The sequence below is a fragment of the Bubalus kerabau genome, chromosome 4 (assembly GCF_029407905.1).
Source record: "Bubalus kerabau isolate K-KA32 ecotype Philippines breed swamp buffalo chromosome 4, PCC_UOA_SB_1v2, whole genome shotgun sequence".
Lineage (NCBI taxonomy): Eukaryota > Metazoa > Chordata > Mammalia > Artiodactyla > Bovidae > Bubalus > Bubalus kerabau.
Window position 1 is genome coordinate 67,019,320 of NC_073627.1, and position 25,078 is coordinate 67,044,397.

Below are 25,078 nucleotides of genomic sequence, written 5' to 3' on the forward strand. Positions count from 1 at the left end.
CTCCCCCACCCCTGTGATTGATTCCTGGAGCCTGTTAATATGTTACTTTACATTATAGAAGGCACTCTGCAATTTGAATAAGTAAAGAATCTTGAAATGGAGCCATTATCCAGGATTATCTGGGTAGCTCCATTAAAATCCCAAGCATCCTTAAATGGAAGGGGCACGAGGATGAGTCTGAAACCGGGGCTGGTCAGCTGAGAGAGTTGCAGGAGAAAGCCAGTTCTGACCCCATGTTGGAAACTGTTTCTTTGACTTGCTTTCATCATACTCAATGGCTTGCCTGGAGAACTCTGCCCCTCTGCTTGGCTGTAAACTAAAGTGCCTTTGTTCAGCTCATGGAGAGAGAGTTTGTCCCTGCCCACCTGTGAATAGATGAGGTAAACACACCCCTTCCAAAGGCTGGCCGCTCCCTTGAAGATGTTTTGCTAGACTGAAGACCCTTTCACTTTACTTCCCCACTGCATCTCCCGTTCCTGCCTTTTGACTTTAGTTCCTCATTGCTTCTTTCTCTCTAATCTATACAAGAACCTGGCTTCCACACCCCAGTGAGATGGTTATTTTGAGGCACTAGCCTGCCATCTTCTTGGGCTGCTGGCTCTTCCTTGCCTCAGCACATCTCAGATTCATTGGCCTGTCATGTGGCGAGCAGAGGGAGCCTGGACTCAGTAACAAGAGGAAGGGGCCGCCGGCCAGGGAAGGAAGCTGAGAACAGCGTGGAGGTGATTCTCCCTTGGGCCTCCAGAAGGGGCGCCCCTGCAGACACCTGGACTGTGTACTTCTGACTTCCATAAGTGGAAGAGAACACATCGTGTCCTTTCAGACCACTGAACCTGTGCTCATCTGTCACCGTTGTGGTAGGTGGCCCGCGCAGAAGTCTCATCTCAGGAAAAATGCTGCAGACCTTGGTGTCTCCAGGGCTCTGTGACCGCACTGTGGGAGTTCTGACTTGAGATAAGCCAGCTGCAAAATGCATATGGGGAACTGAGTATGGTGCCTTGCTGTCTGGTATTTTATAAGCTATGTGAATGGAAGGGCTTATATAAAAAGGGCAAAATCTGCATGTATAATGTGATCCCAGTTCTCAAAATACTGAATACACACACGTACACACACCCTGCACACGTTTGGTGGGAGATTAACCAAAATAGTGATTTTTCTCTGGATGATGGAATTTTTTTAATGCTTTACAATTATTTTTGTTTGTTTATTTTTGGCTGTGCTGAGTCTTTATTGCTGCGGGGGCTCTGGTTGTGACGGTGCAGGTTTCCCACTGCGGTGACTCCCCTTACTGTGGAGCACACGCTTTCCCTAGGCGTGTAGGCTTTGGAAGTTGCAGCGCTGACTGAGTTTCACCGTGGTGTGTGGGATTTTCCCAGATCAGGGATCAAACCTTCATCTCTTGCATTAACAGGAAGATTCTTTATCCGTTGAACCACCAGGGAAGCCCCTTGTTAATGCTTTCTGTTGTTTTGCAAATTGTCACCAATTTGTCTGCAGATTTATAAAACGGTGAGCCAAAACTTCCAACTGACTGTAAGGTGTATTTGTCCATATAGAAAGATCGAAAGTGTTTTCTGAACAGTTTAACTTGCGTTATAACTGAAATGTTTAGCCATATGGCAAACATTCTGTGACGTTCGTTCTCTTGCTGGGCCTTGCGAATGTTAGAGTTGAGCTTGTGCCTGGCTGGCTGAACTCCAGGTCTCTGCACACCTTTCCTCTGCCTGTAACGCCTGTCATTACCTGTGCCTTGCTCCTCAGGTTTTACCTCACGCCCCTGGAAAGCCTTCCCTGACTTCTCAGGTGTGGGTTAGACCCTCCTGTGTCGTGAGCTACGTTGCTTCTGTTGTGTTTGCTTTCTTGGCTTTTCTTATTTATTTTGGTTGTACCTTGCCTTCTTCCTGGACTAAGCTTGCCATCTTTCAGTATATTTATCCTTTGTTTTTCTGTCTGCTTTGTTCTATTTAGGGCTTATCCATTATGTACTAATGGCATTTCTTAACTCTTGATGAGCAATCTTATTTTCTTTATTTCTAAACTTTGTGGCACTGGGATATTAGTCAACCATGGTCAGCCATGGGTGTGGTTTATTTCTCCCTTCTTAAAATGTCTAATATATTGGCATACATCCAGTAGAAGCTTGTTTAAAGTTTACTGCTTTATAAAATATTCATCCTGTTTAACATATTAGCTAGGTTTACTTTATAATGTTTAGGAGTCTTGTTTTTTCCTGTATTGAGAAAAGTTTTGGTTTAACTGGACATATGTGGCGCCAGTGGAGTGGCAGGAACTGTCACACACCCACGTTGTCACAACGGTGTCACACGGGGGCCCCAAATGAAGAGTCATCAGGAGGGAAAAGCCACAGGATAGAAGAGGTGGGCTACGTTATATCCAGCGCCCTGGAGTTAGTCGTGCCAGCACTTGCGTTTGTCATCTTTCTTATCTAAAAAATGAATGTGAAATATCTAGTCTACTCACCCAACTCAGATTAATCTTGGAAACAAAATAGAAGAATATAGTAGAAGACATTGTGGAAATGTTACTGTTACATGTGTGAGTCCTTTGTGGCAGTTTTGGCCTGGGTTCTCAAAGGCTATCTGTACTTAGTCAAGTAGATTACATCATGACATTCACATAGGTTATCCTGGATTCATAATAATCTCATACAGTTAACTGCAGGGTTTAGTGATGACTCGGGTTGCCTTGGAGAAGTGCTGATTCTAGACCTGGGGCAGGGAAGATACACGGTGTGTAGTACGAGAAGGAAGGAAATGCTCAGAAACAAAAGGATCAGGACAGTCAAAGGAACACTGGAGGGAACCTGAGAGCGCGCCTTGTGGCCAAACCTGGAACCACTTGAGCACAAAAATAAGGTAGAGTGGCAACCCACTCCAGTGTTCTTGCCTGGAGAATCCCAGGGACGGGGGAGCCTGGTGGCTGCCGACTATGGGGTCACACAGAGTCGGACACGACTGAAGTGACTTAGCAGCAGCAGCAGATTATATCCAAAGTGTAAGATCAATGTAAATGAGTTCATTTATGCAATGTAAATGATAGGAACTGATATAAATGACTGAACATTGTATAAGTGGGGGAGAAAAGACAAGTCTCCTGGATAATTTCTGTAGCTGTCCACCCTTGAGGAGGAGGAGCTGCCTTCTACCCTCCTCCCTTGATGATGGGCTGCATGTGGTGGCTGACCTCCCAAGACTAGAGCCTGGGATGCTAGGAACTCCGCAGTGGAGGGAGCTGGCCAACACCATCATACCAGATCCTGGAGGTGCCACTGCCAGTGAGGCCGTGTGGACATCGCATACCCCCAGCATGTGACAAGAAGACCACTTGCCTTGGTGACACTTGCCTTTCCAAAGACTCATAACCCCAGTCTAAGCACAGGAGGAACTGTAGACAAAGCCAGACTGATGGGGACAAGGTCATTACAAAGGAGGAGAGACTGAGAAACTGTCAAGACCAGACGAGTTGAGAGATGCGTTACCTAAATGCAGTGTGGTGTCCTGGATGGCACCCTGGGGTAGAGAGAGGACAGTGGCAGAGGCTGGTGAAGCCAGAGAATGTCTGGGCTTTCCTTAGTGGAAGTGTGCTGATGTCAGTTTCTTAGCTGAGAAAAACATGCCCTGAACACACAGGACATTGTGAAAGTGAAGGGAAAGTGAAAATTGTTCAGTCGTGTCCGACTCTTTGCAACCCCATGGACTATCCAGTCCATGCAATTCTCCAGGCCAGAATACTGGAGAGGATAGCCTTTCCGTTCTCCAGGGGATCTTCCCAACCCAAGGATTGAGTCCAGGTCTCCCGCATTGCAGTCAGATTCTTTACCAGCTGAGCCACAAGGGAAGCCCAAGAATATTGCAGTGGGTAGCCTATCCCTTCTCCAGAGTATCTTCCCTACTTAGGAATCAAACCAGGGTCTACTGCATTGCAGGAAGATTCTTTACCAACTGAGCTATGAGGGAAGCCCACATAGGATATTAACTGGGAATGAATATTTGGGATGGTAGTCTGGGAAGCTGAGCGAGAGATACTCAGGACCTCTTTGTACAGTCTTTGCCACTGTCTTACACATCTAGAATTAGTCCAAAGTAATGTTTATTTAAAAAAAATGAGTCCAAAAGCATTAACTGATAAATAATAAAAGCAAAATATGCTTATTGTAGAAAATGCAATTGATAGAAATTAAACATGCTTAATTAAGATCCCTCATAATCCTGCTACCCACAGGTAACTGACAGTTTTGGTGTATTTTTTTTAGACTTCTATGTATTTTCCATCCAGCAAGTAATTGTTAGGCTCCTTTATGGGCCAGCTACCACGCCAGGTGCTGGAGATGGAGCAGTGAACAAGAGTGATGTGAGTCTCTCTCATGGAGTCTGGGCTCCACTGAGAGAGAAAGCACCGCTGAAATAAATAGTAATCCCACAGGAAAAAGTGACAGTGGTCTTAAGGTAAATGCTGTAAAGCAGCAGTATGGTTGTGAGGACATGTAAGTGAGGGAATCTAAGATGCATCAACGGAGGTGAGAAGTGAAAAAGGAGGAGTCGAGCAGGTGATGGGGGCAAGGAATGGGGTGCTGGGAGTTGGGGTACAAGTGTGGGTACAGTCGGGAGATCCTTGGGGAGGATGGAGTTAGGGGCTAGAGTGGGAAGGGACTGTGGCTGGAGGGGTGGTTAAGCAAGGTTGAAACTCTGCATTTTAGGTGTTGGGCCTTTTCCCTAAAGAGTGATGGGGGAGGAGCATGGTGATAGTCATTTTAGAAGATTGTTTAGCTGCCATGTGGATTGGAAGGTAGTGAGAGCAGGGAGGTGAGTGTCGTAGGTCAGAAGGGAGGTGACGGCTTCTCTGATGGGCAGAGTGACTTGCAGAGCAGATGGAGTCAATAGAGAATCCCAGGTGAATCAAGCCAGATGTGCTGACGGGATGGGGGCTGGGGGTGCAAGGGAGAGTTCTGTGTTATTAGCATGTGAAGCTGGTAGTGCCATGTACAAGGTGGAACCTGGGACCTTTTTCAGTTAATGTTAAAAACATTGCCTTATGTTACAAAAGCATACCTTAGCTTTAATGGCTGCATAATATTTGAATACATGAATGTGTTCTAAATTCCTGGAAAAAAATTATTGGGAGGAAGGCATTTATTAACATTAGTTAATGTGTAGTGAATACATTTTGAAAATGGATGGTAGAATTGTTGCTAAAGACTCTAAATGCTGCTAAGATGGTTGGAGTTGGTCAGTTTCTGTGAATAAGAATAATGAAGTTTATTTGGTATCAGCTGCAGGGAAAACACATTAATAACATAATCCAACAGTAATTTTTTAGTAAACTCAGTATCCTCGCCTGGCAATTTGTAAGCAGAAACAAATTACTGATGGTGTAAGATTATGGTACAGCTCAGAAATCTAAGAAATCTATTCTGAGTTAGAATAATTTGACTGTGGTACAGCTTTTCAGAGGTTATGTTTGTGCATGAGGTCTTCAGCAGGTGACAAGTTGATTTTAGTTTCATCCGGCATCTCCCAATAACATTGGTGGTGTTCTAACAAGTGAGGCATTTGCCTTTAAAGTTGAATTTGGCAACATAAGCTCAACCCTTTAAAAGAACATGAAATGGCCATATCATGAGTCCTCAGTAAAAGAGTTTTTAGAAATTCTTAAAGTTCATAATAAAACAAGGCCACCATCATTTAATGGCTGTTTGTCAGGAGAAGGTCAAAACTCTTTCAAACACTCCGCTCAGAATTATTTTTAGAAATGAGCAAATAATTCTAGGCTTCATCTGATACTCATTCTAAGCACTGTCATGTTCTTAATACATATGACACCCTTCAGATTCTGTTGCCAACTAACTTGTAAATTTTCTCTGCACCTGTATCTCCTACCTAATATACGTGGAGTAGGGGACTTCCTGAATTTATGTGCATGGATATAGGTAAGGTCATGTGTTTAGGGAGAGCTAACCCATACTAAGTTTATGAAGTGCTGTAATTCAAGATGTTACTAACAAACTAGGAAAAAGAAGTTGGTCTGGTAAAGGGGTGCTGCTGCTGCTGCTGCTAAGTTGCTTCAGTTGTGTCCGACTCTGTGCGACCTAATGGACTGCAGCCCACCAGGCCCCTCCGTCCATGGGATTTTCCAGGCAAGAGTACTGGAGTGGGGTGCCATTGCCTTCTCCGTGGTAAAGGGGTGCCTTAATGAAATTAGTCTGTTGTACCAATGGCAATCAAATGGTGGTTGGATATTCTCAGAAAGATCATTGGGAAGATGTGAGCTTAGTTTTGATTATCATCTATAGAACGTGATGATATTTACCTCACATGTCACCTGTGATTATTGTTAATTGTTCTACAGAAAGAAGTCCATAGAAAGTTACTGAAATTACTAGGTCAATAAATAATTGTTTAGTATTATACTCTACCTGGAGAAGGCAGTGGCATCCCACTCCAGTACTCTTGCCTGGAAAATCCCATGGATGGAGGAGCCTGGTAGGCTGCAGTCCATGGGGTCGCTAAGAGTCAGACACGACTAAGCAACTTCACTTTCACTTTTCATTTTCATGCATTGGAGAAGGAAATGGCAACCCACTCTAGTGTTCTTGCCTGGAGAATCCCAGGGACAGGGGAGCCTGGTGAGCTGCTGTCTGTGGGGTTGCACAGAGTCGGACATGACTGAAGCTACTTAGCAGCAGCAGCATACTCTACCTCCTTACCCTAATGTCATGATATAATGAATTATTGCTCTGTGCATGGAGACAATTACTTATGAACTGTTCTTGGGAGAATTGAGAAAATAGTCAGTTAAATCCTGTTTTGTGCAGTGGTTCCAGTTAAGAATTGAAAAGGCTTCAGAAGTTATGAAGTAAACCTATAAAATCATCAGTTGAGGTAAATATTAATACCTAAAATCATAGGGAGTCAGTGGACTTGTTTAAACAGTTCTAAAACACTAGCATTTAGAGGATATTCCTTGAAAGAATCTATGCTTAGAACAAATGAAAGTCAGAATAGATTATTATGAACCTGTCAGTGTAGATCATTATGAACCTGTTACTTGTAACTTGTTTGGGACTGTAAATAAGATTCGACTAGAGGGGGTTAGGATAGGGAAGAAAAAAGAATAATAAATTCACACTAAATGCTAACAGACTCAGAGATGGCAGGATAAATTTCTAACTCAAAGACTTTTGAATTGTGACTTATAACACACATCAAAAAGATGCATAAAGCATACTTGTACAGAATGAGTTACTACACAGCAAGCACTTTTGCAACCTGCTCAGATTAAGAAAATAAGCATGACTGTACTCCAGCAGCTTCCTGACCACACCCCTTTCCCTTTGCCTAGAGATAAATACAATTATCTCTCTGTCTGGTCACTTTGTTGCTTTCCTTTATGGTTTGATCATCTAGGTATGCATCATCGGGATTGTCATGTAGCATACCCTGCTTTTAAGATTAAATAAATTGAATCATACACTACATATGCCTTTGTTTCTTGCTTTTACAAAGCATGATTTTCAAGAATCTTCTTTGTTGCAGGGAGTAGCTGTTGTGATGTTGCCCTAGTCTATGTCACTCTTTTTTGTCAATATACCACAGTATAGATATTCATTCTGCTACTGATGGGTCTGCTAGTTCTTAACTGTTTCTGTTGGGTACAGACACTGCTGTTTTAAATATGGTTCATGTATCCTGGTGGGTATGTGCACAAGTTTCGTTGGCCTGGGTGTGAACTTGTCAGGTTGTAGGCTTTATTTTTTATAGTGTTGATTCAGTTTACACTCAGGTGAGCATGTATGACAGCTCCACCTTTATCAACTGCTTGGTGTTGTCTGACTTTTGCTGTTGTCCATCTGCTGACTGTGTCATGGATTCTGATTGTGGCTTTAATTTGCATTTCCTTGGCATCTTTTTATGCTGATGGACTATTTGAAAACAATTTTTTGAAGTACCTATTCAAGTTGCTGATTTTTCTATCGACCTGTGTGTCTTAGAGATATGTAAACGTTAGTCGTTTCCAATATACAGGCTTCCCATTACATGAGTGTAAATATCTTTTATTCTGTGGGTGGTGTCTTATTCTCTGTCTTAGTCTGTTTGGCCTGCTCTAACAGAAATAGCACAGGCTGGGTGTCTCTAACAGCTCTAGAGGCCGGCAGACTCCTTGTCTGGTGAAGAGGGGTCACTTCTGGTTCCTGGTCTGCCATCTTCTCTGTGACCTCCAGGGAGCTCTGTTATAAGGGCACTAATCCCATTCATGAGGGCTCCACCCTCATGACCTAATCACCTCCCAAAGGCCCCACCTCCAGATGGCACCACACTGGTGATTATTTCTCTCTGTATACATTTTGGTGGGATACATACATTCAGTTGTAACATTCTCCTAATGGACAGACCCTGTTCATCAGATGTTCTTAATTGTAATATGATCCTGGATAATAATGTTTTGTGTTATGACTAATGGTTTTTGTGTCTTAATGAAAAATTTCCCTGTCTTCAGGTCATGAAGATATTTCTCCCTGTTATTTTGTGAGAGCTTCATTGGCCTTCCACATTCAGGTCTATAATCATCTGAGCAATTTTTGTAAATGTGTGTGGATTAGGGTGTATATAATTTTTTTTTTTTTAATGGAAATAGCCAGTGGTCCAAATACCACTTATTTAAGAAAACCATTGTTTACACAGTCTTTTATAGTGCCACCTCTGCTATATATCAAGGGTCATATATAAAGGAGGGTCTATTTCTAGACTCCCTATTACGTACTTTTGGTTATTTTCATAGCTTTATGTCAAAAGCACTCTGTTTAAATCACTATAAGTCTATAAATAGTCTCAGTGCCTGGTAAATAAAGCAAGTCTCCCCTGTTCTTTAAGAGTGTCTTAATTATTCCCAGGCCTTTTTATTTCCATGTAAGTTTTAGCAGAGTTTGCCACAAAAAAATCTTATTTTTTTAAAAAATATAGTTGATACACAGTGTTGTTAGTTCCTGTTGGGATTTTGACTGTCATTTTATGAAGTCTGTAGATCGGTTTGAATCTTTCAGTTCGTGAACATGATATACTTCTCCATATACTTGTCTTTTTTTTTTTTTTTTATACTTGTCTTTTTAAATGCCTTTAGTCTTCCTATTGACTTTTGTCTTCATTCTTTATTACACTTGTTTCTAGGTAATTTTTAAATGCTATTGCTATTTGGTGCAATTTTTATTTTAAAATTTAACATGCTAACTGCTGGTATATTTTGAAGTTCAGTTGTTCGTTGAATATTGATTTTTAAAAATTTATCCACTTTAACTCTTACTAATTCTAATGACTTATTTATGATGTCTTAATGATACAGTCATATCATTGGTTAGTAGTGGAAAATCGAGCCAACCTCTGCACTGAGGTCTGTTTTAACTACTGTTCAGCTCTAGGTAGTGGTGGTGGTTTTTCTGTATATATTGCATTATGTATGTGTAAAAGATGATTCTTTTAAAGGCTACTACATCTAAAAAATAAGTAATTCCTTATAATCAGTGATCTTGTCTATTTCACATTTTCCCAATCATTTCCCAGTTGTTACATTGAAACTGGTTGATAAATCCTTTAAATCTTTTAAAAAAATTTCTACAGGTCCCTCCCCCCGGCCCCTGTTATTTATTTTTCATTCATTTGTTGATGAAGAAATCTGGTCATTTGTTTCCCATTTTGGGTTCTCCTAATTGTGTTCCTGAGCTCTCACTTAACATGTTTCTATGTTTTTTTGTTTCTGGTAAATTGGTAGTTAGATCTAAAGGAAAAAAATACTTTTATTTTTAAAGTACTTCTAATGTAGATTTTTTGGGTCCTGTGGGTTAGGAGGGGCTGAAAGATTATATATAGCTATACATGTGTAGTTATAGTGTATGGTTACACACTATCCTGTGTATACCTGCCTCCCTGATTCACATACCTCCAGGCTCCCACATCAGTTTGAGGGTAGAATCAGGGCGTGTTTGGAAGTAGAGACACCTTCTCCCTTTGAAGTTTTAAGTCCTTTTATGTGCTGCCAATTCTTGGTTTTGGTTCTTCAGAGGTTTTGTCCTGAGTGTTGACTTAAAATGCACAGTGTGAGAATTGTGGGTTAAACTTTATCTGGGGCAAAATGATGACTATAGTCAGGGAGACAGCACCTCAGATAGCCCTGAGAAACTGCTCCAAAGAGGTGGGAGGCGGGGAGGTGAGTATGTGATTGTGGTGGTGAGGGTGGGAGGACGGGTGAGGGTCATCAGCAGGCTCATGGCTAGTCATGAGGAGCAGAGGTCACCATGGAGGATTTCAGTGCTTTTCTAGATAAGAAGAGATGTGAGAAATGGGCTCAAAAATTTGGCTTCTGAAAATACCTAACCCTCTGAAGACCTGTCCTGCCAGTTTTCCCAGAGCACAGAGTGCTCCATTCCTGCTCTCCACCCTGCACTCTTTTCAGGGGGTGTTGAAGGTCAGCAGCTGCAGCGGCTCAGAATTTGATCTCACGTAGAGGCAGATGGCAAGTGCCGATTTGTAGGTGATCTAGGCATCCCCCCACCCCACCCCAGTGCCTTGGAATTCTTGAATGTGTCTTCTCTCTTTAGCTGTAATTCAGTTTCTTAGTCTGATAACACCTAATCTGTGTCAAAGTCCTCTTTGGCCACACCTTCCAGTTTACCTTGTCCTTTTTTCTAAAGTATAATTAGAAAGCACCTGAGCCTAAATAATGCTTTTACTGGAAGAGAATGTGGCACCCATGGACCCCATAAGCATAAGAAATTTGTTTACTTCTGAAATTCTTTAAATTTTCAGATTATTTTAAAAGATTTATTTCAAAATTAATGAGTAATGTATTTGTTTTTAAAAATTTCCACAATGTAGAGCTATATACAGTAAAAACTGAATGTACCATCAGCCTCCCCACTTCCATCTCATTCTATCCTGAGTGATAACAATTAAGTCTACTGCATCTCATTCTAAATTTAACTCTATACAGATACACTGTATATAATATATACATGCCTACATACAGAAATACAGTGTTCTTTAAAAATATTCATTTTACTCAGGCTACAAAAATGTTTACCTATGCAACGCCGTCAATGTATTTTATAGGGAAAATATTCTTCCCCCTTTAGTTACTGCTGGCTAGCAGTCATTTTTAGTTTTCCTGCGTGACCAAGTTGTAAATCAGGACAAACAGATGCCTCCAAAAAAAAGAGAGTGCCTCCAAATACCAGGAAAACTTGTAGATAGCTTTTCATCTTATAACAAGTCAGGGAAGAATATAAGTAGTATAAAACAAAATTATTTCTAAATGCCATATAGAATGCATTTTTAAAAGTCTTGTAATAGTAGAACTTGACATACCAAAGTACCAAAAAGGACCAAATTTACTCTTGGTTAATTTAGCAAAGTTGGCTCTTTGTTTAAAAGTTAGATTTCCTTGTTTAAAAAAAATCATTTCAGAGGTTGTGGGCTGGGACAGGACAGGATTGTCGAGGGGGAGTAGGGTGGTGTGTGGGCTAGGCTCTCATGCCTTTCTCCATGTGTAAAAAAGGGAAAAAATATCATTTCCAAGAAAATATGAAGAAAACAGAAAAAGCCACCCATAGTCATATCATAAATGCTAATACCAGAACCAGAGAGAATTAGATAGAACATTCCTGTGGCAGTAACTTGTTTATATTCCTTTCCCAGAACCCTTTTACTCACAAATCCCAGGTGGGCTTTTATAAGAAGGTATGTCTTTCTGAGGTTCAAACTTTTTGAAATAAAAAAACTGATTTAATCTAACTTTTAAAAAGTTCCCAGAGAAGGTGATGGCACCCCACTCCAGTACTCTTGCCTGGAAAATCCCATGGACGGAGGAACCTGGTGGGCTGTAGTCCATGGGGTCGCTAAGAGTCGGAAACGACTGAGCGATTTCACTTTCACTTTTCACTTTCATGCATTGGAGAAGGCAATGGCAACCCACTCCAGTGTTCTTGCCTGGAGAATCCCAGGGACGGGGGAGCCTGGTGGGCTGCCGTCTATGGGGTCGCAGAGTTGGACACGACTGAAGTGACTTAGCAACTTAGCAGCAAAAAGTTCCCAAATCACTAATAATAACTAAGATGTACTAGACAAATGGTTTTTCTAGTAGTCATGTACAGATGTGAAAAGGCTGAGTACCAAAGAATTGATGCTTTTGAACTCTGGTCCTGGAGAAGACTCTTGAGAGTCCCCTGGACAGAAAGGAGATCAAACCAGTCAATTCTAAGGGAAATCAACACTGAATATTCACTGGAAGGACCGATGCTGAAGCTGAAGCTCCAATACTTCAGCCACCTAATGTGAAGAGCCAACTAATTGGAAGAGACCCTGATGCTGGGAAAGATCCAAGGCAGGAAGAGAAGGGGACAACAGAGGATGAGATGGTTGGATGGAATCACCAACTCAATGGACACGATTTTGAGCAAGCTCTGGGAGATACTGAAGGACAGGGAAGCCTGGCATGCTGCAGTCCATGGGGTTGCAAAGAGTCAGAAACGACTGAGCGAATGAGCAACAACTAGACAAGCTGGATATCTCTCTCCTATCTTTACTGTCGTCTGAGTCCTTTCTTTCCTTCTCTTGCCTGCGATTCTCATATAAAATCATTGAATTGGAGTAGACCTTAGGGTTGGCACATTCAGTGCTTACAAAAATACATTTTACAAAACCCCCGAGCCCTGTGGAACAGCTTCTAATGAATTTTTGTTTAGTGGCATTGCCCCATCATAGCTATTTCAGAAAAGAATCTTGTAGTCTGGGGAGGAATCACCTGAGAGGCAGCTGTAAAAATTTGAACTTGGATTAAATGAGCATCAGCTTTTTTTTCTTTTGGAATGACAGTTTGAAACGAAACATACTTTGGTATGTTAAGTTCTACTCTTAAAAGACTTAAAAAAAAATGCATTCTATATGGCATTTATAAGTAATTTAGTTTTATACTACTTACATTCTTCCCTGCCTTTTTATAAGATGAAAAGCTCTCTGCAAGTTTTCCTGGTATTTGGGGGCACTCTCTTAACCTGTTTATCCTGATTTACAACTTGGTCATACAACGAAAAATAAAAATGATACATTTTGAAAATAAAAATGATACATTTTGAAACGTTCTGTAGCCTGAGTTCCCTTATTTCTAAATTTCGTAAAATGTCTAGTAAGGAGACCATTAGAGTACACGTTGAGACATATTTCACTAAAGCCCCATCCCCCCACCTTTACAAAGCACAACGAAAATCTTTGTGAGACAGGAAAAGTAGAAGTCAGGAGAGAGGAAAATCTCCCAGCTAGTAAGTCTCTTTTTGCATAGTTTGACAACTAGCAAAGTTACCTAGGATGTTAAGTTTCTTTCTTAAACCTCGATGTCTTTCTTAACTAGCTGGTTCCTGAAGGAAGGAGGCTGCTGAAGGGGATTAGTAATGGTCCAGTTACTGAAATGTTGAAGCCACAGTAGAAGTATGCATTAGTACATTTTAGATACTTAACAATAGACTTTAAAGCCAAGTGTCTTGAAGACTTTGGTATCTTCTGTTTCTTTGTCTTTATGATTCACGTGACGTGGTTACATATAAATTTGTGTATTTATACGGTAAAATCACGTGGCCTTTTTAGCATTCCATTCCCACTTACCTACATTGGGAATGAAAAGGTTCATTCCTGTGTACACGTATAATTTCTTTGCACAGCTCTGTATTCAGAAATCGAGAAGTAGGTTTCTGTTGCCTTGCTGTAGTTGCCCCCTTGCTGTGGAGGCTGTTTGGTCTGTCACCCCTGGGCTTAGTCACCATCATACGTAGCGGGGCCTGATTGATGGGGAGGCGAGCCCGTCGCCCTGGCAACCGTGGCGCCTGGGTGACGTCAGCCCGCGAGGTTGCGCGCGCCGACAGGTCGGGCATGGCGACTACCCAACCTGCTGCGGCGGGGTTCCGGGGCGCGCGCGGGCGGTGAGCTCGCGAGCTTTCCCTCGGCTTCTGCGGACCTCGGCCATGGACGCTGCCTCCGACCCCTACCTGCCCTACGACGGGGGCGGAGACTGCATCCCCCTGCGGGAGCTGCACAAGCGAGGTAACGCGGGCTGTGGGGCTGGTCCCGGCCGCGGTGAGGCCGATGGAGATCCTGGTCGGCGGTTCCCTCCGTGCGCAGCGCAGCCGCCGTCACTGCGCGCACAGGTCCTGTCGTGGGGCGCGGGCGGCGGTGCTTCTCCTCCTTAATTCAGGTGCCACTGGGTTTCGGCTGCTGTCGCTTACTGTGGAGCTCTGCACCCCGAAGTCACTTCCTAGGAGAAGCTCTACCTGCTTAAAGAGGAACACATTTTCATGTCAATATTTTTTATTTAGTGTGCTTTCAGCTGAGTGACTACATTGTCTTCCATAGGTATCTGGTAAAAATTAATGGAATGATACCAACATATGGAGTCATTGTCACACATCAGAAAAAATAATAGTAGTTTGTAAAAACCAGAAAAGCGCCCAGCATTCATGTAAATCTTTCGGCAGGCACTGCCAGAACAGATTACATGTTAATTAAACTGCCCTTTTTTCATTTTTCTTAAACTGATTGTTCTAAAAATAGACAGTTTTAGAAAAAAAAATTGACCCTCATAGTTTGAATTTATAACCTTCATATTATAAACTCACTTTTTAAAGTAAGGAAGTCATGATTTTCCTGACCGTATAAAATATAGTTTTTATTCTGATAACACCTTCTTTTGGTATTAAGTTCCATTAGGATTAAAAAAAGGTAATATATTTAACAAATTTATTGAATTGTGTCTTCTAGACAATATTTTAGGCTCTGAACAGTTGTACCATCCTGTGGTATTCTGTTGTTAATAAAAGCATGCTTGAGAAAATGAAGATCATGTTACATATATTGTGCTTTTCTCTTAGTTACCTTTTTAGTAAAGTATGTATATGTTTATGTGTGTATATACATATTTATATATATATATAAATTATTTTAGAACATTTGGGGAAATACCTAAAAGCATAAAGAAGAGAATTAAATTTTCTCATGGACTTTGCACCCGGAATTGTTGGGATTGTTTTTCCAGTTCTAACATGTTCCTCCTGCTCTCCTTTTTCCTATGCTCTCATCATCCCTTTTCTGGTAGGAATTTCTTTAAACAGGAAGGGATGTGAATGAATGTGACTGCTCAACTGTCACAGTATTTGCTAATCAGCAGTTAAACTGTGTTTTCTTTGAGCTGTTGCAACATCCATTTGTTGATTTATAATTTATAATAAACCAGGAGACATGTGGTTGGGAAATTTAAATTCCCCGTGACAGGTTTGACAGTCTTTACCATGGCTTAGGTATGTACCTCACCTCTGTATAAGATATGCAAGTAATAAGAAGTCAGCCAAAGCTTATGTGCAAGTAGGCATGGTTCCTGATATGGTTATTACTAAAAGAGAAGCTTTTTGTTTCTATTATGTTTTCACAAATAGTCCTTTAGAAATCTTGCCTAAAGTCTAAGTCTCTTCCACTGTTTGCATCACAGATGGGTTCCTAGTCCCTTAAGGAGACCTTTCCCAGCTAACCTAAGCCAATATTTTCGAAGTAACATTGTGTCATTGTAGTACAAATCAGTTGGTTATTAGGCTTACTTGACTGTTCTGTAGTATCCTAGTATCTATGGATAAGAGGTTTTCCTTAATTTATGACCTTTTCTAACCCTGGGTCAAACAAAGGAACTGGGAGTGGAGAAATATAAATCAAGAAAAGAGTCAGCTACCCTAGGAGGACAAAATGGCAATGACCGTAAAGATCTCTTGGGGCTGGGAAAGAGTGAAGAGGCAGATAACCAAAGTATAAAATTGTGAAGGATATCAATAAAGCAAATGTGACTGTTTACTGAATTACTGAGTGCTGGAATTAGGAATTACCTGTGTGGAGTAAATTAAATTTAATGTTCCTTGTCAAGGTGAGATGGTAAATGATGAAGGTTCCAACTTAAGTGAATAATATAGATGCTACAAATGTATGTAGATATAAAAATACAATTAGTTAATATATTTTTGATGTATTAGAAATTAAGATGACATTTTAGAAATAGTTATCTTTTGGGGTATATTTCCTTCCTATACAGACACTATTAAGTTCTTTCATAAAATGTCTCTTCCATCTTTGAAAGTGAAAGTGAAGTTGCTTAGTCGTGTTTGACTCTTTGCAACCCCGTGGACTGCAGCCTACCAGGTTCCTCCCTCCATGGGATTCCCCAGGCAAGAATACTGGAGTGGGTTGCCATTTCCTTCAGGGGATCTTCCCAACCCAGAGATCGAACCTGGGTCTCCCGCATTCCAGGCAGACGCTTTAACCTCTGAGCCACCATGGAAGCCCTCTTCCATCTTTATCAGGGGGGAAAAAAAAATCTTTACTTTTTTTTGATTTTTGGATTTGGATTTGGACTGCTAGTTTTGTACTCTTGACTTCCTTCCTGAAGTTTAGGTAGTTTGGAGGTAGAATTCTTATTTATTCTAACAGGCCCTTATAGTGGATTTGATCTTTGGGATTTTTAGCATTATTTGAATACTGTTTCATTCAGGTTTTTGTTGAGCTCGTGTGTGTGTGTGTGTGTGTGTGTGTGTGTAAGGCACACCCGGGTGCTGGAGAACTGGAGGTGGTCGGGTTAGTGATACACCTAATAACTGAGAGGTGTACACTGTTGCGGTGCTGGTGGTGAAGAACCCGCCTGCGATGCAGGAGACACAAGAGATGCAGGTTCAGTCCCTGCATCGGAAAGATGCCCTGGAGGAGGAAATGGCAGCCCACTCCAGTCATTCTTGCCTGGAGAATCCCATGGACAGAGGAGCCTGGCGGGCTACAGTCCATGGGGTCACAGAGAGTTGGACATGACTGAAGTGACTTAAGTGCTTTACCTTTACCAGTTCCTTGATGTGTAACAAACCATTTTAATCTTCACAGACTGTGGAGTAGGAACTGTTATAATCCTCATTTTCCTGTTGATGAAACTGAAGTACAGAAATGTGCAAGAAGAGTCAGGGTTCGAAGCAGATGATGAGATTCATACTCTGGTCATAGAAACACTGCTTTGCATTGTGTACGTCCCTGCAGTAACTTGTCATGTGCAGCCTGGTAGGGACGTAGGAAGGCTTCCCAGTTTTTAAAAAACACAGAACCCAAGGGAGTTAACACATTTCTCATGAATGATACAGACTGCATGCTCTGTGAATCTGTTCACACGTGGCAGTGAGGGAGGAGGTGAGTCTCCTTTTGACGAGTGTTGTCAAAGTTGGCACGTCCACAGGGGATTGATTTGATGTGCGTTCCTGGTGGGAGGATAGGCTAGTAAGTGACCCAGTGGGACTGAGTGCTGGTTAGTGCTGTGGTGTCATGGGGTCAGTCATAGGGTCCTATAGGAAGGTGGCGGGATGCTGGGTCCCAGTGGACCTTGAATGCCAGACGAACCAGTTTTAAACAGTAAGAGGTATGCCTTTCCTTTATAAGTTTGAGTGTGTTTTTTTTTGGCAGGGGCGGGTTGCATCTTGTGGCGTGTAGGATCTTAGTTTCCTGGCCAAGGATTGAAGACCGGGCCCACAGTAGTGAAAGTGCGGAGTCCTCACCACTGTACCAGGGGGATTCCCAAGTTAGTTTTTTTAGTTTGTAACTGAAGTTGTTTCTTGACATCTATTAGCTCAGAGACAAATTTAAGTAAAGCTTTTTTCCTTCCTTTTGTAACAGATGAATTTGTCCATTTTTATTCCCTCCTGAAAGTATCAGTAGTTACATTCTTTGCTCATTATTTGAATATTCATGTTCTGGATGATACTCTTATTGCCATAGTGGTGTTCTGTAGGTTCTTTTGTAAAAATGATTTTAGAATTCAAATCCTTATTATATGTCTATTGCCTTTAATCTTCTAGCCCTAGAAAATTAAATCTCTTCTTACAGATTGGTTCATTGGAGTGTAAATTACAGGAACAAATGGAGATTGTTTGTGTGTGTGTGTGCTCACTCACTCAATTGCTGACTTTTTGTGACCCCATGGACTGTAGCTCACCAGGCTCCTCTGTCCATGGGATTCTCCAGGCAAGAATACTGGAGTGGGTTGCCATTTCCTACTCCATTTCCTACTGACTCCTACTGCCATTTCCTACTTCGGGAATCTTCCTGACCCAGGGATTGGCCCTGCATCTTTTCGTCCCCTGCATTGAAAGGCATAGTCTCTACCACTGTGCCACCTGGGAAAGCCCAGAGATTCTTTTCCTGATGTCAAAAAGTGTTTCTGTTATAAAATAATAGTATGAAACAAAGCCTGCCTTTAAGTTTATTTTGCACATAGTGTATGAATTTAAAATCATCAGTAAATGTATTTCATATTACTGTGTCTGGCTCTGTTCTCTAAAACTGACACTTGGTATGATTAATTTTATTCCATCTCATGACTTGTAAATTAAAAATGCTTTGTATTTCTAGATATTAAAATGTGAGCAAGTCTCTGGCCCCATACTTTAGGTTTATGGTTTTGGCTGGTTTACCAGCATTGAGATTACTGTTTTGTGCTGACATGAGGCCACGGGAGACTGGTGGCTTAAATTGTATTTTAAAGTTTTGTGTCTGTTTTTTAATAAACATTTAATTTATACTTTTTTGGTAGTCCTTTAAAACCTTAATCAGATCAAGAATGGAGATTCACTTTAGTTTGTCAGTTTATTCTTTGCCATTGGAGAGAGCAAATTTCGTGGATTTTATTATTCACATGATATGCACATATCTTACACGCAGAGAGAATAAATGAGCACGGAACTTGTTTCCAGTCATACAGGTGTCTTAATCCCCACTTCATCATCCCTACCTTCAAGATCTTGGCTTTTTATTTTGAGGTCAATAGAACTGAGAAGGAAACAGTGAACTGAGTAATGTAGCATCGCTACTGACTGGTTGTGTATCTTCTGTCAGCTTCTTTGGCATTTGGTTTTAATTTCCAGGTTTTTGCAGTTCAAACAGATGGGAGCTAAATATGACTGGATGGCAGAACAAATGTAAAGAGCAAATACTTTATCATATTTATCCAGCAGATGTTTAATTGACCACCTATTAAGTACTAGCGTTGTGCTTGCCATTACGTCTTTAATCTTTCGTTTGGAAGTCTATTAAGATTCTGGAACTTCCACTATCAACTTAGAGCATTCACTTTCCCCTCCCTCACCAAAGTGACTGTTTCTTATCAGTAATGTCACAGAGGGAAGAAAAAAATGTATTGGGGACTAGACTTCCTGCTCTTATTTAAGGGACACATGATACTGGGTTGTAGGAAATGTGCAGAATTTTAGATTTCTGTCTGCCTTCTTTCATAATTTACAATAACAATATGTGTGTGTGTGATGGATAGTAATCTGCCTCTGAGGTTAAATGGCAAGGGTCACTGCTCTCCCATCTTTGAGATTGACTCCAGAGTTAATAAGTACTAGTCTTAGTAAACAAGCATATACCTGCTTCAGTATGCAGGACTATTATTTGGATGGGCTTCCTTGGTGGCTCAGACAGTAAAGAATCTGCCTGCAATGCAGGACACCCAGGTTTGATCTCTGGGTCAGGAAGATCCCCTGGAGAAGTGAATGGCTACCCGCTCAAGTATTCTTGCCTGGAGAATCCCCAAGGGACAGAGGGGCCTGGCGGTACAGTCTCCTGGGTCACTAAAGAGTTAGATACGACTGAGCGATGATGCATGGAATTTGGATGTTCCTTTTAGACTGCTGACGGTGTATGACAGTGAAATGTACTGGTTAATTAGTTCCGTTTAAGACGTAACAATTACATACCATTTTTAGCTCAGTTCAGCAAATACATATTGAGGACTAGTGGGTGGGAATATAAACGTTTCTATTGGTGGGAAACCAGATAATAATAAATGTCTGTATTTCTATTGTTTATTTTTTGTCAAATTACAAGTTTTAACATGTTAGGTTGTGACCAGTATTTAAAAAAAGAAAGAAAGAAAAAAAAAAAAGAAGGAAGCAAATAGTAAAAGTATCAGAGTATATGCCAACTAGTAAATATGCTAAACTTTGTTTTTACTTAGGGTACATATCTGTACACTATGTCAGAAATGTTTCTAGCTGTGAGCAAGAAAAATAGTGTGATAACCGGGTTATGAGTAAGTCCCTGTGGAGGGTCAGTTGGCTTGGCTTCCTGTGCCTCAAATGAGTCTGGAGCAATCTGAGGATGAGAATGGGATGTGTTATTGTCGTTGACCTCTGCTGAAGCACGGGGATTTGAGTGGCAGGACCAAGGCAGGGCCCGTGACAACTGTCGCGGCCACCTTGGTCTGGAGCCAAAGGCAGAGAGGGCTGGTGACGTGAAGTCCTGTTAATTGTCTGAGCTCAGTGCACATGCGTGTTTTGGGAGAAGGCACCATCAACAGTCTTAATGGCCTCTAGGTGGGAAAGACTATCTTATTTCTGTTGTAGTCTCATTTATGTTTTTTTCTTTTCCATCTGTGCGTTGGAATTTTATCTGCAAAGCTATTACCACATCCAAGGTCACAAGGACTTACTCTTCTCCCTTTTTTAAAAGAGTTTAATAATTGTAGCCCTTACATTTGGGCCTGTGATCCTTTTTGAGTTAAGTTTCATTTATGGTGTGAGGTAGGTAGGGTCCAATTCATTCTTTTACATGTAGGTAGCCTGTTGTCACAGCATCATTTGTTGAAGACTGTTCTTTTCCCATTGGTGAAAATATTTATTTAAATAATAATATAACCAGAAAACTAGAGCTCATTAATGAACTTGGTAAAGTTGCAGGATGCAAAATTAATATGCAGAAATCTGTTGCATTTCTCTACACTAACAATGAAAGATCAGGAAGAGAAATGAAGAAAACAGTCCCATTTACTATTACATTAAAAATAATAAACCTACATAAGGACACAAAAAAACTGTATTACAAAAACTATAAGACTCTGATGAAGGAAATTGAAGATGACACAAAGAAATGGAAAGGTATACTGTGTTCTTGGATTGGAAGAATCAGTACTGTCAGAATGACATAGATTTGGTGATGGCCATCCTGACCAGTGTAAAGTGATCCTCACTGAAGTTTCAATTTGCATTCCTCTAATAATTAGTAATTTTTGTTTTTGTTCATTGGCTAAGTCATGTCCTTCTCTTGGCAACCCTGTGGCCTGCAGCATGCCACACTCCTCTGTCCACTTTCTCCCAGTTTGCTCAGATTCATGTCCATTGAGTCCGTGATGCTATCTAACCATCTGCCACCCCCTTCTCCTTGTGCCTTCGGTCTTTTCCAATTTGTGAGCATCTTTTCATTTGCTTTTCCATGTGCATATTACCCAAGGCAATGTACAGATTCAGTGCAATTCCTATCAAATTACCAGTGGCATTTTTCTCAGACCTAGAACAAAACATTTTACAATTTGTATGGAAAGAGCCCCGCCCCCCCCACCTCCCACCCCCACGCCAAATAGCCGAAGCAGTCTTGAGAAAGAAAAATGGAACTGGTGGAATGAGGCTCCCTGACTTCAGAGCATATTACAAAGCTACAGTAATCATGACACAAGAACAGAAATACAGATCAGAAGTAAGGAAAGAAAGCCCAGAGATAAACCTACTCACATATGGGCATTTATCTTTGACAGAGGAGGCAAGAATATACAAAAGAGAAGACAGTCTCTTCAGTAAGTGGTGCTGGTAAACTGGACAGCCAGCCACATGTGAAATAATGATATTAGAACATTCTCTAACTCCAAACACAAGAGTAAACTCACAGTGCCTATAAACTTCTGGAGGAGAAAGTAGACAGACACTCTGACAACAGTCACAGCACTGTCTTTTTGAATCCACCTCCTAGAGTGATGGAAATGAAAATAAACGTGGAGGCTAATTAAACTTAAAAGCTTTTTGCACAATAAAGGAAACTGTAAACAAAATGTAAAGACAGCTTACGAAATGGGAGAAAACATTTGCAATTGACACGACTGACAAGGGATTAATCTCAAATACACAGCTCATGTAACTCAGTATCACAAAAAACAAACAACCTAATAAAAAATTTGACTTTTCTCCAAAGAAGACATATAAATAGCCAAAAAGCACATGAAAATATGCTCAACATCACTAATTAATAGAGAAATGTAAATCAAAACTACAATGAGCTATCACCTCAGACCAGTCAGAATGGTCATCATCAAAAAATCTACAAACAATAAATGCTGGAGAGGATATAGAGAAAAGGGAACCCTACACTACTGATGGGAATGTAAATTGGCACAGCCACTCTGGAGTATGGAAGTTCCTTAGAAAACTGAAGATAGAGCTACCATATGATGTTACAGTCCCATTCTTGGGCATATTTCTGGAAAAAACCATTATTCGAAAAGATCCATGTACCTCCAGGTTCATAACAGCACTATTTACAATAGACGAGATATGGAAGTAACCTCAGTGTCCATAAACAGACGAATGGAGAAAGACGATGTACATACATACAGTGGAATATTACTTAGCCATAAAAATGAAATAGTATCATTTTCAGCAACATGGATGGACATAGAGATCATCATAGTGAAGCATTATGGACAGAGAAAGACAAATATATGGTATCACTTATATGTAGACTATAAAAAAATAAAATGGGGCTTCCCTGGTGACTCTGGTAAAGAATCCGCCTGCCAAAGCAGGAGACACGTGTTCAATCCCTGGGTCTTGAAGATCCCCTGGAGAACGAAATAGCAACCCACTCCAGTATTATTGCCTGGAGAATCCCTTAGAGCAGTTTGGTGGGCTACAGACCTTGGGATCACAAAGAGTCAGCCATAACTGAGCACACACACACACACAAATAAAATCATACAAATGAACTTACATACTAAGCAGAAATAGACCCACAGACATAGAAAACAAAAGTCATAATTACCAAAGGGGAAAGGGGTGGAGAACGATAAATTAGGAATTTGAGATTAATATATACACACTACTATATATATATATATATATATATATATATATATATATTTATATAATAGATAACCAACAAGGACCTACTGTATAGCACAGGGAACTGTACTCAATATTTTGTAATAACCTGTAAGAGAAAAGACTGAAAAAGAACAGATACACACGTATAACTGTACCACTTTGCCGTGTACCTGAAACTGACACAGCATTGTAAATCAACGACGTTTCAGTACAAAAAACAAAACAACATAAATAACATACATTTAAAGTGGAATTTTCCTGCAGATAATTTAAAAACTCTTTGTTTAGGTTACAGGTATTAATAAAACGTGTTTACATTGGAATGCATGAATATTATAAACTATTGTGTCTGGGGAAAAAAGACAAAAGTCCTCTTATAAATAAAGTTATTTTTGCAAGAAAGCTCACTCATGCAAGAAAGCTCACTCACTAATTAGAATCACTAAAACACATCGTACTTGCTGATACTTGAACTATGAAATATTGCTGGTGATATTTAAATTATAAGATGTCTGTTTTATGGAAAGGTTGGTCATTTACTGTGCATTTTAGAGATTTGTTTTTGTGGCCATACCAGGTATAATGAATTAAGTTATGTTAAAAATCTATAGGACTTTGCTCAGTATATAGTTCTAAGAAGAAATTATTGCTCATATTTGTAATACAATTTTTTTCTTCTGTTCGTCATATTGTCAGTCTTTTGGTTAATTTTAATACCATGTGAGTAATATAATAAGCCCATTTTAAGTTCCAAAATATTTGAGCAGAAACAGTAACTTGTGTTTATTGATTTCCTACTGTTTGTCAGATATAGTATATAATAGTAGGTATCTTACACGGCTTATCTGCAGTTCACATACCACAGCCTACAGGTAGGTGACATTACCTAGGTACCTGAGAGATTAGTAGGTAGTTCCTGCTGGCTTATGTGGCAGCCCTGGGATTTGAATCTAGGTCTTTCTGACCTCAGAGTGCATTAGGTCATGGGATTTCTCTACTGGGCCATGCTGCAGAGAAAGTGATCTTTTCTCTAGTTTCATTGTTTTCCAGCCATGGGCAGTAGAAGGGTGGTCACGGCATCTGGCATCAGACCCCCAGGAAAGTTTTAGTGTTAAATCTGGGAGCTCCTGCTTTCAGATCATGCTTTCTTATACACTCTAAGATCTGGGACTGTCCTGTGTCCTGTTATCCTTTTGAAGTTCAGGTGTCAAAAAAAAAAAAAAAATAGACTCTTCTGTCTGTATATCACTGTCAGTCAGTCAACAGTCAGTTCAGCCGCTCAGTCGTGTCTGATTCTTTGCGACCCCCATGGACCACAACACGCTTGGCCTCCCTGTTCAACACCAACTCCTGAAGTTTACTCAAACTCATGTCCATTGAGTCAGTGATGTCATCGAACCATCTCATCCTCTGTTATCCCCTTCTCCTGCCTTCAATCTTTCCCAGCATCAGGGACTTTTCACATGAGTCAGTTCTTTGCATCAGGTGGCCAAAGTATTAGAGTTTCAGCTTCAACATCAGTCCTTCCAATGAACATTCAGGACTGATTTCCTTTAGGATGGACTAGTTGGATCTCCTTGCAGTCCAAGGGATTCTCAAGAGTCTTCTCCAACACCACAGTTCAAAAGCATCAATTCTTTGGCGCTCAGCTTTCTTTGTAGTCCAACTCTCACATCCATACATGACCACTGCAAAAACCACAGCCTTGACTAGATGGACCTTTGTTGGCAAAGTAATGTCTCTGCTTTTTAATATGCTATCTAGCTTGGTCATAACTTTTCTTCCAAGGAGCAAGGGTCTTTTAATTTCATGGCTGCAGTCACCATCTGCAGTGATTTTGCAGCTGCAAAAAATAAAATCTGTCACTGTTTCCACTGTTTCCCCATCTATTTGTCATAAAATGATGGGACTGGATGCCATGATCTTAGTTTTCTGAATATTACATTTTAAGGCAACTTTTTCATTCTCCTCTTTAACTTTTATCAAGAGGCTCTTTAGTTCTTCTTCACTTTCTGCCATAAGGGTGGTGTCATCTGCATATCTGAGGTTATTGATATTTCTCCCAGCTATCTTGATTCTAGTTTGTGC

At 40.7% G+C, this 25,078-nt stretch overlaps 1 protein-coding gene across 5 annotated transcripts in view; it reads left to right on the forward strand.

Annotated features, from left to right (window-relative positions):
• Positions 1-25,078, forward strand: part of CLCN3 (chloride voltage-gated channel 3) — an 85,172-nt gene that overhangs the window by 20,739 nt on the left and 39,355 nt on the right. Inside the window, exon 1 of one of the 5 annotated variants that reach the window (XM_055577639.1) lies at positions 13,880-14,099. The exons of 3 other annotated variants lie outside the window; for them this stretch is intronic. In XM_055577639.1, the coding sequence (XP_055433614.1) occupies positions 14,021-14,099 (79 nt within the window). In that variant the 5' untranslated portion in view covers positions 13,880-14,020. Of the gene's footprint in view, positions 1-13,879; positions 14,100-25,078 lie in introns of those variants that run through there. One more of the 5 variants, XM_055577641.1, reaches the window with a different exon arrangement.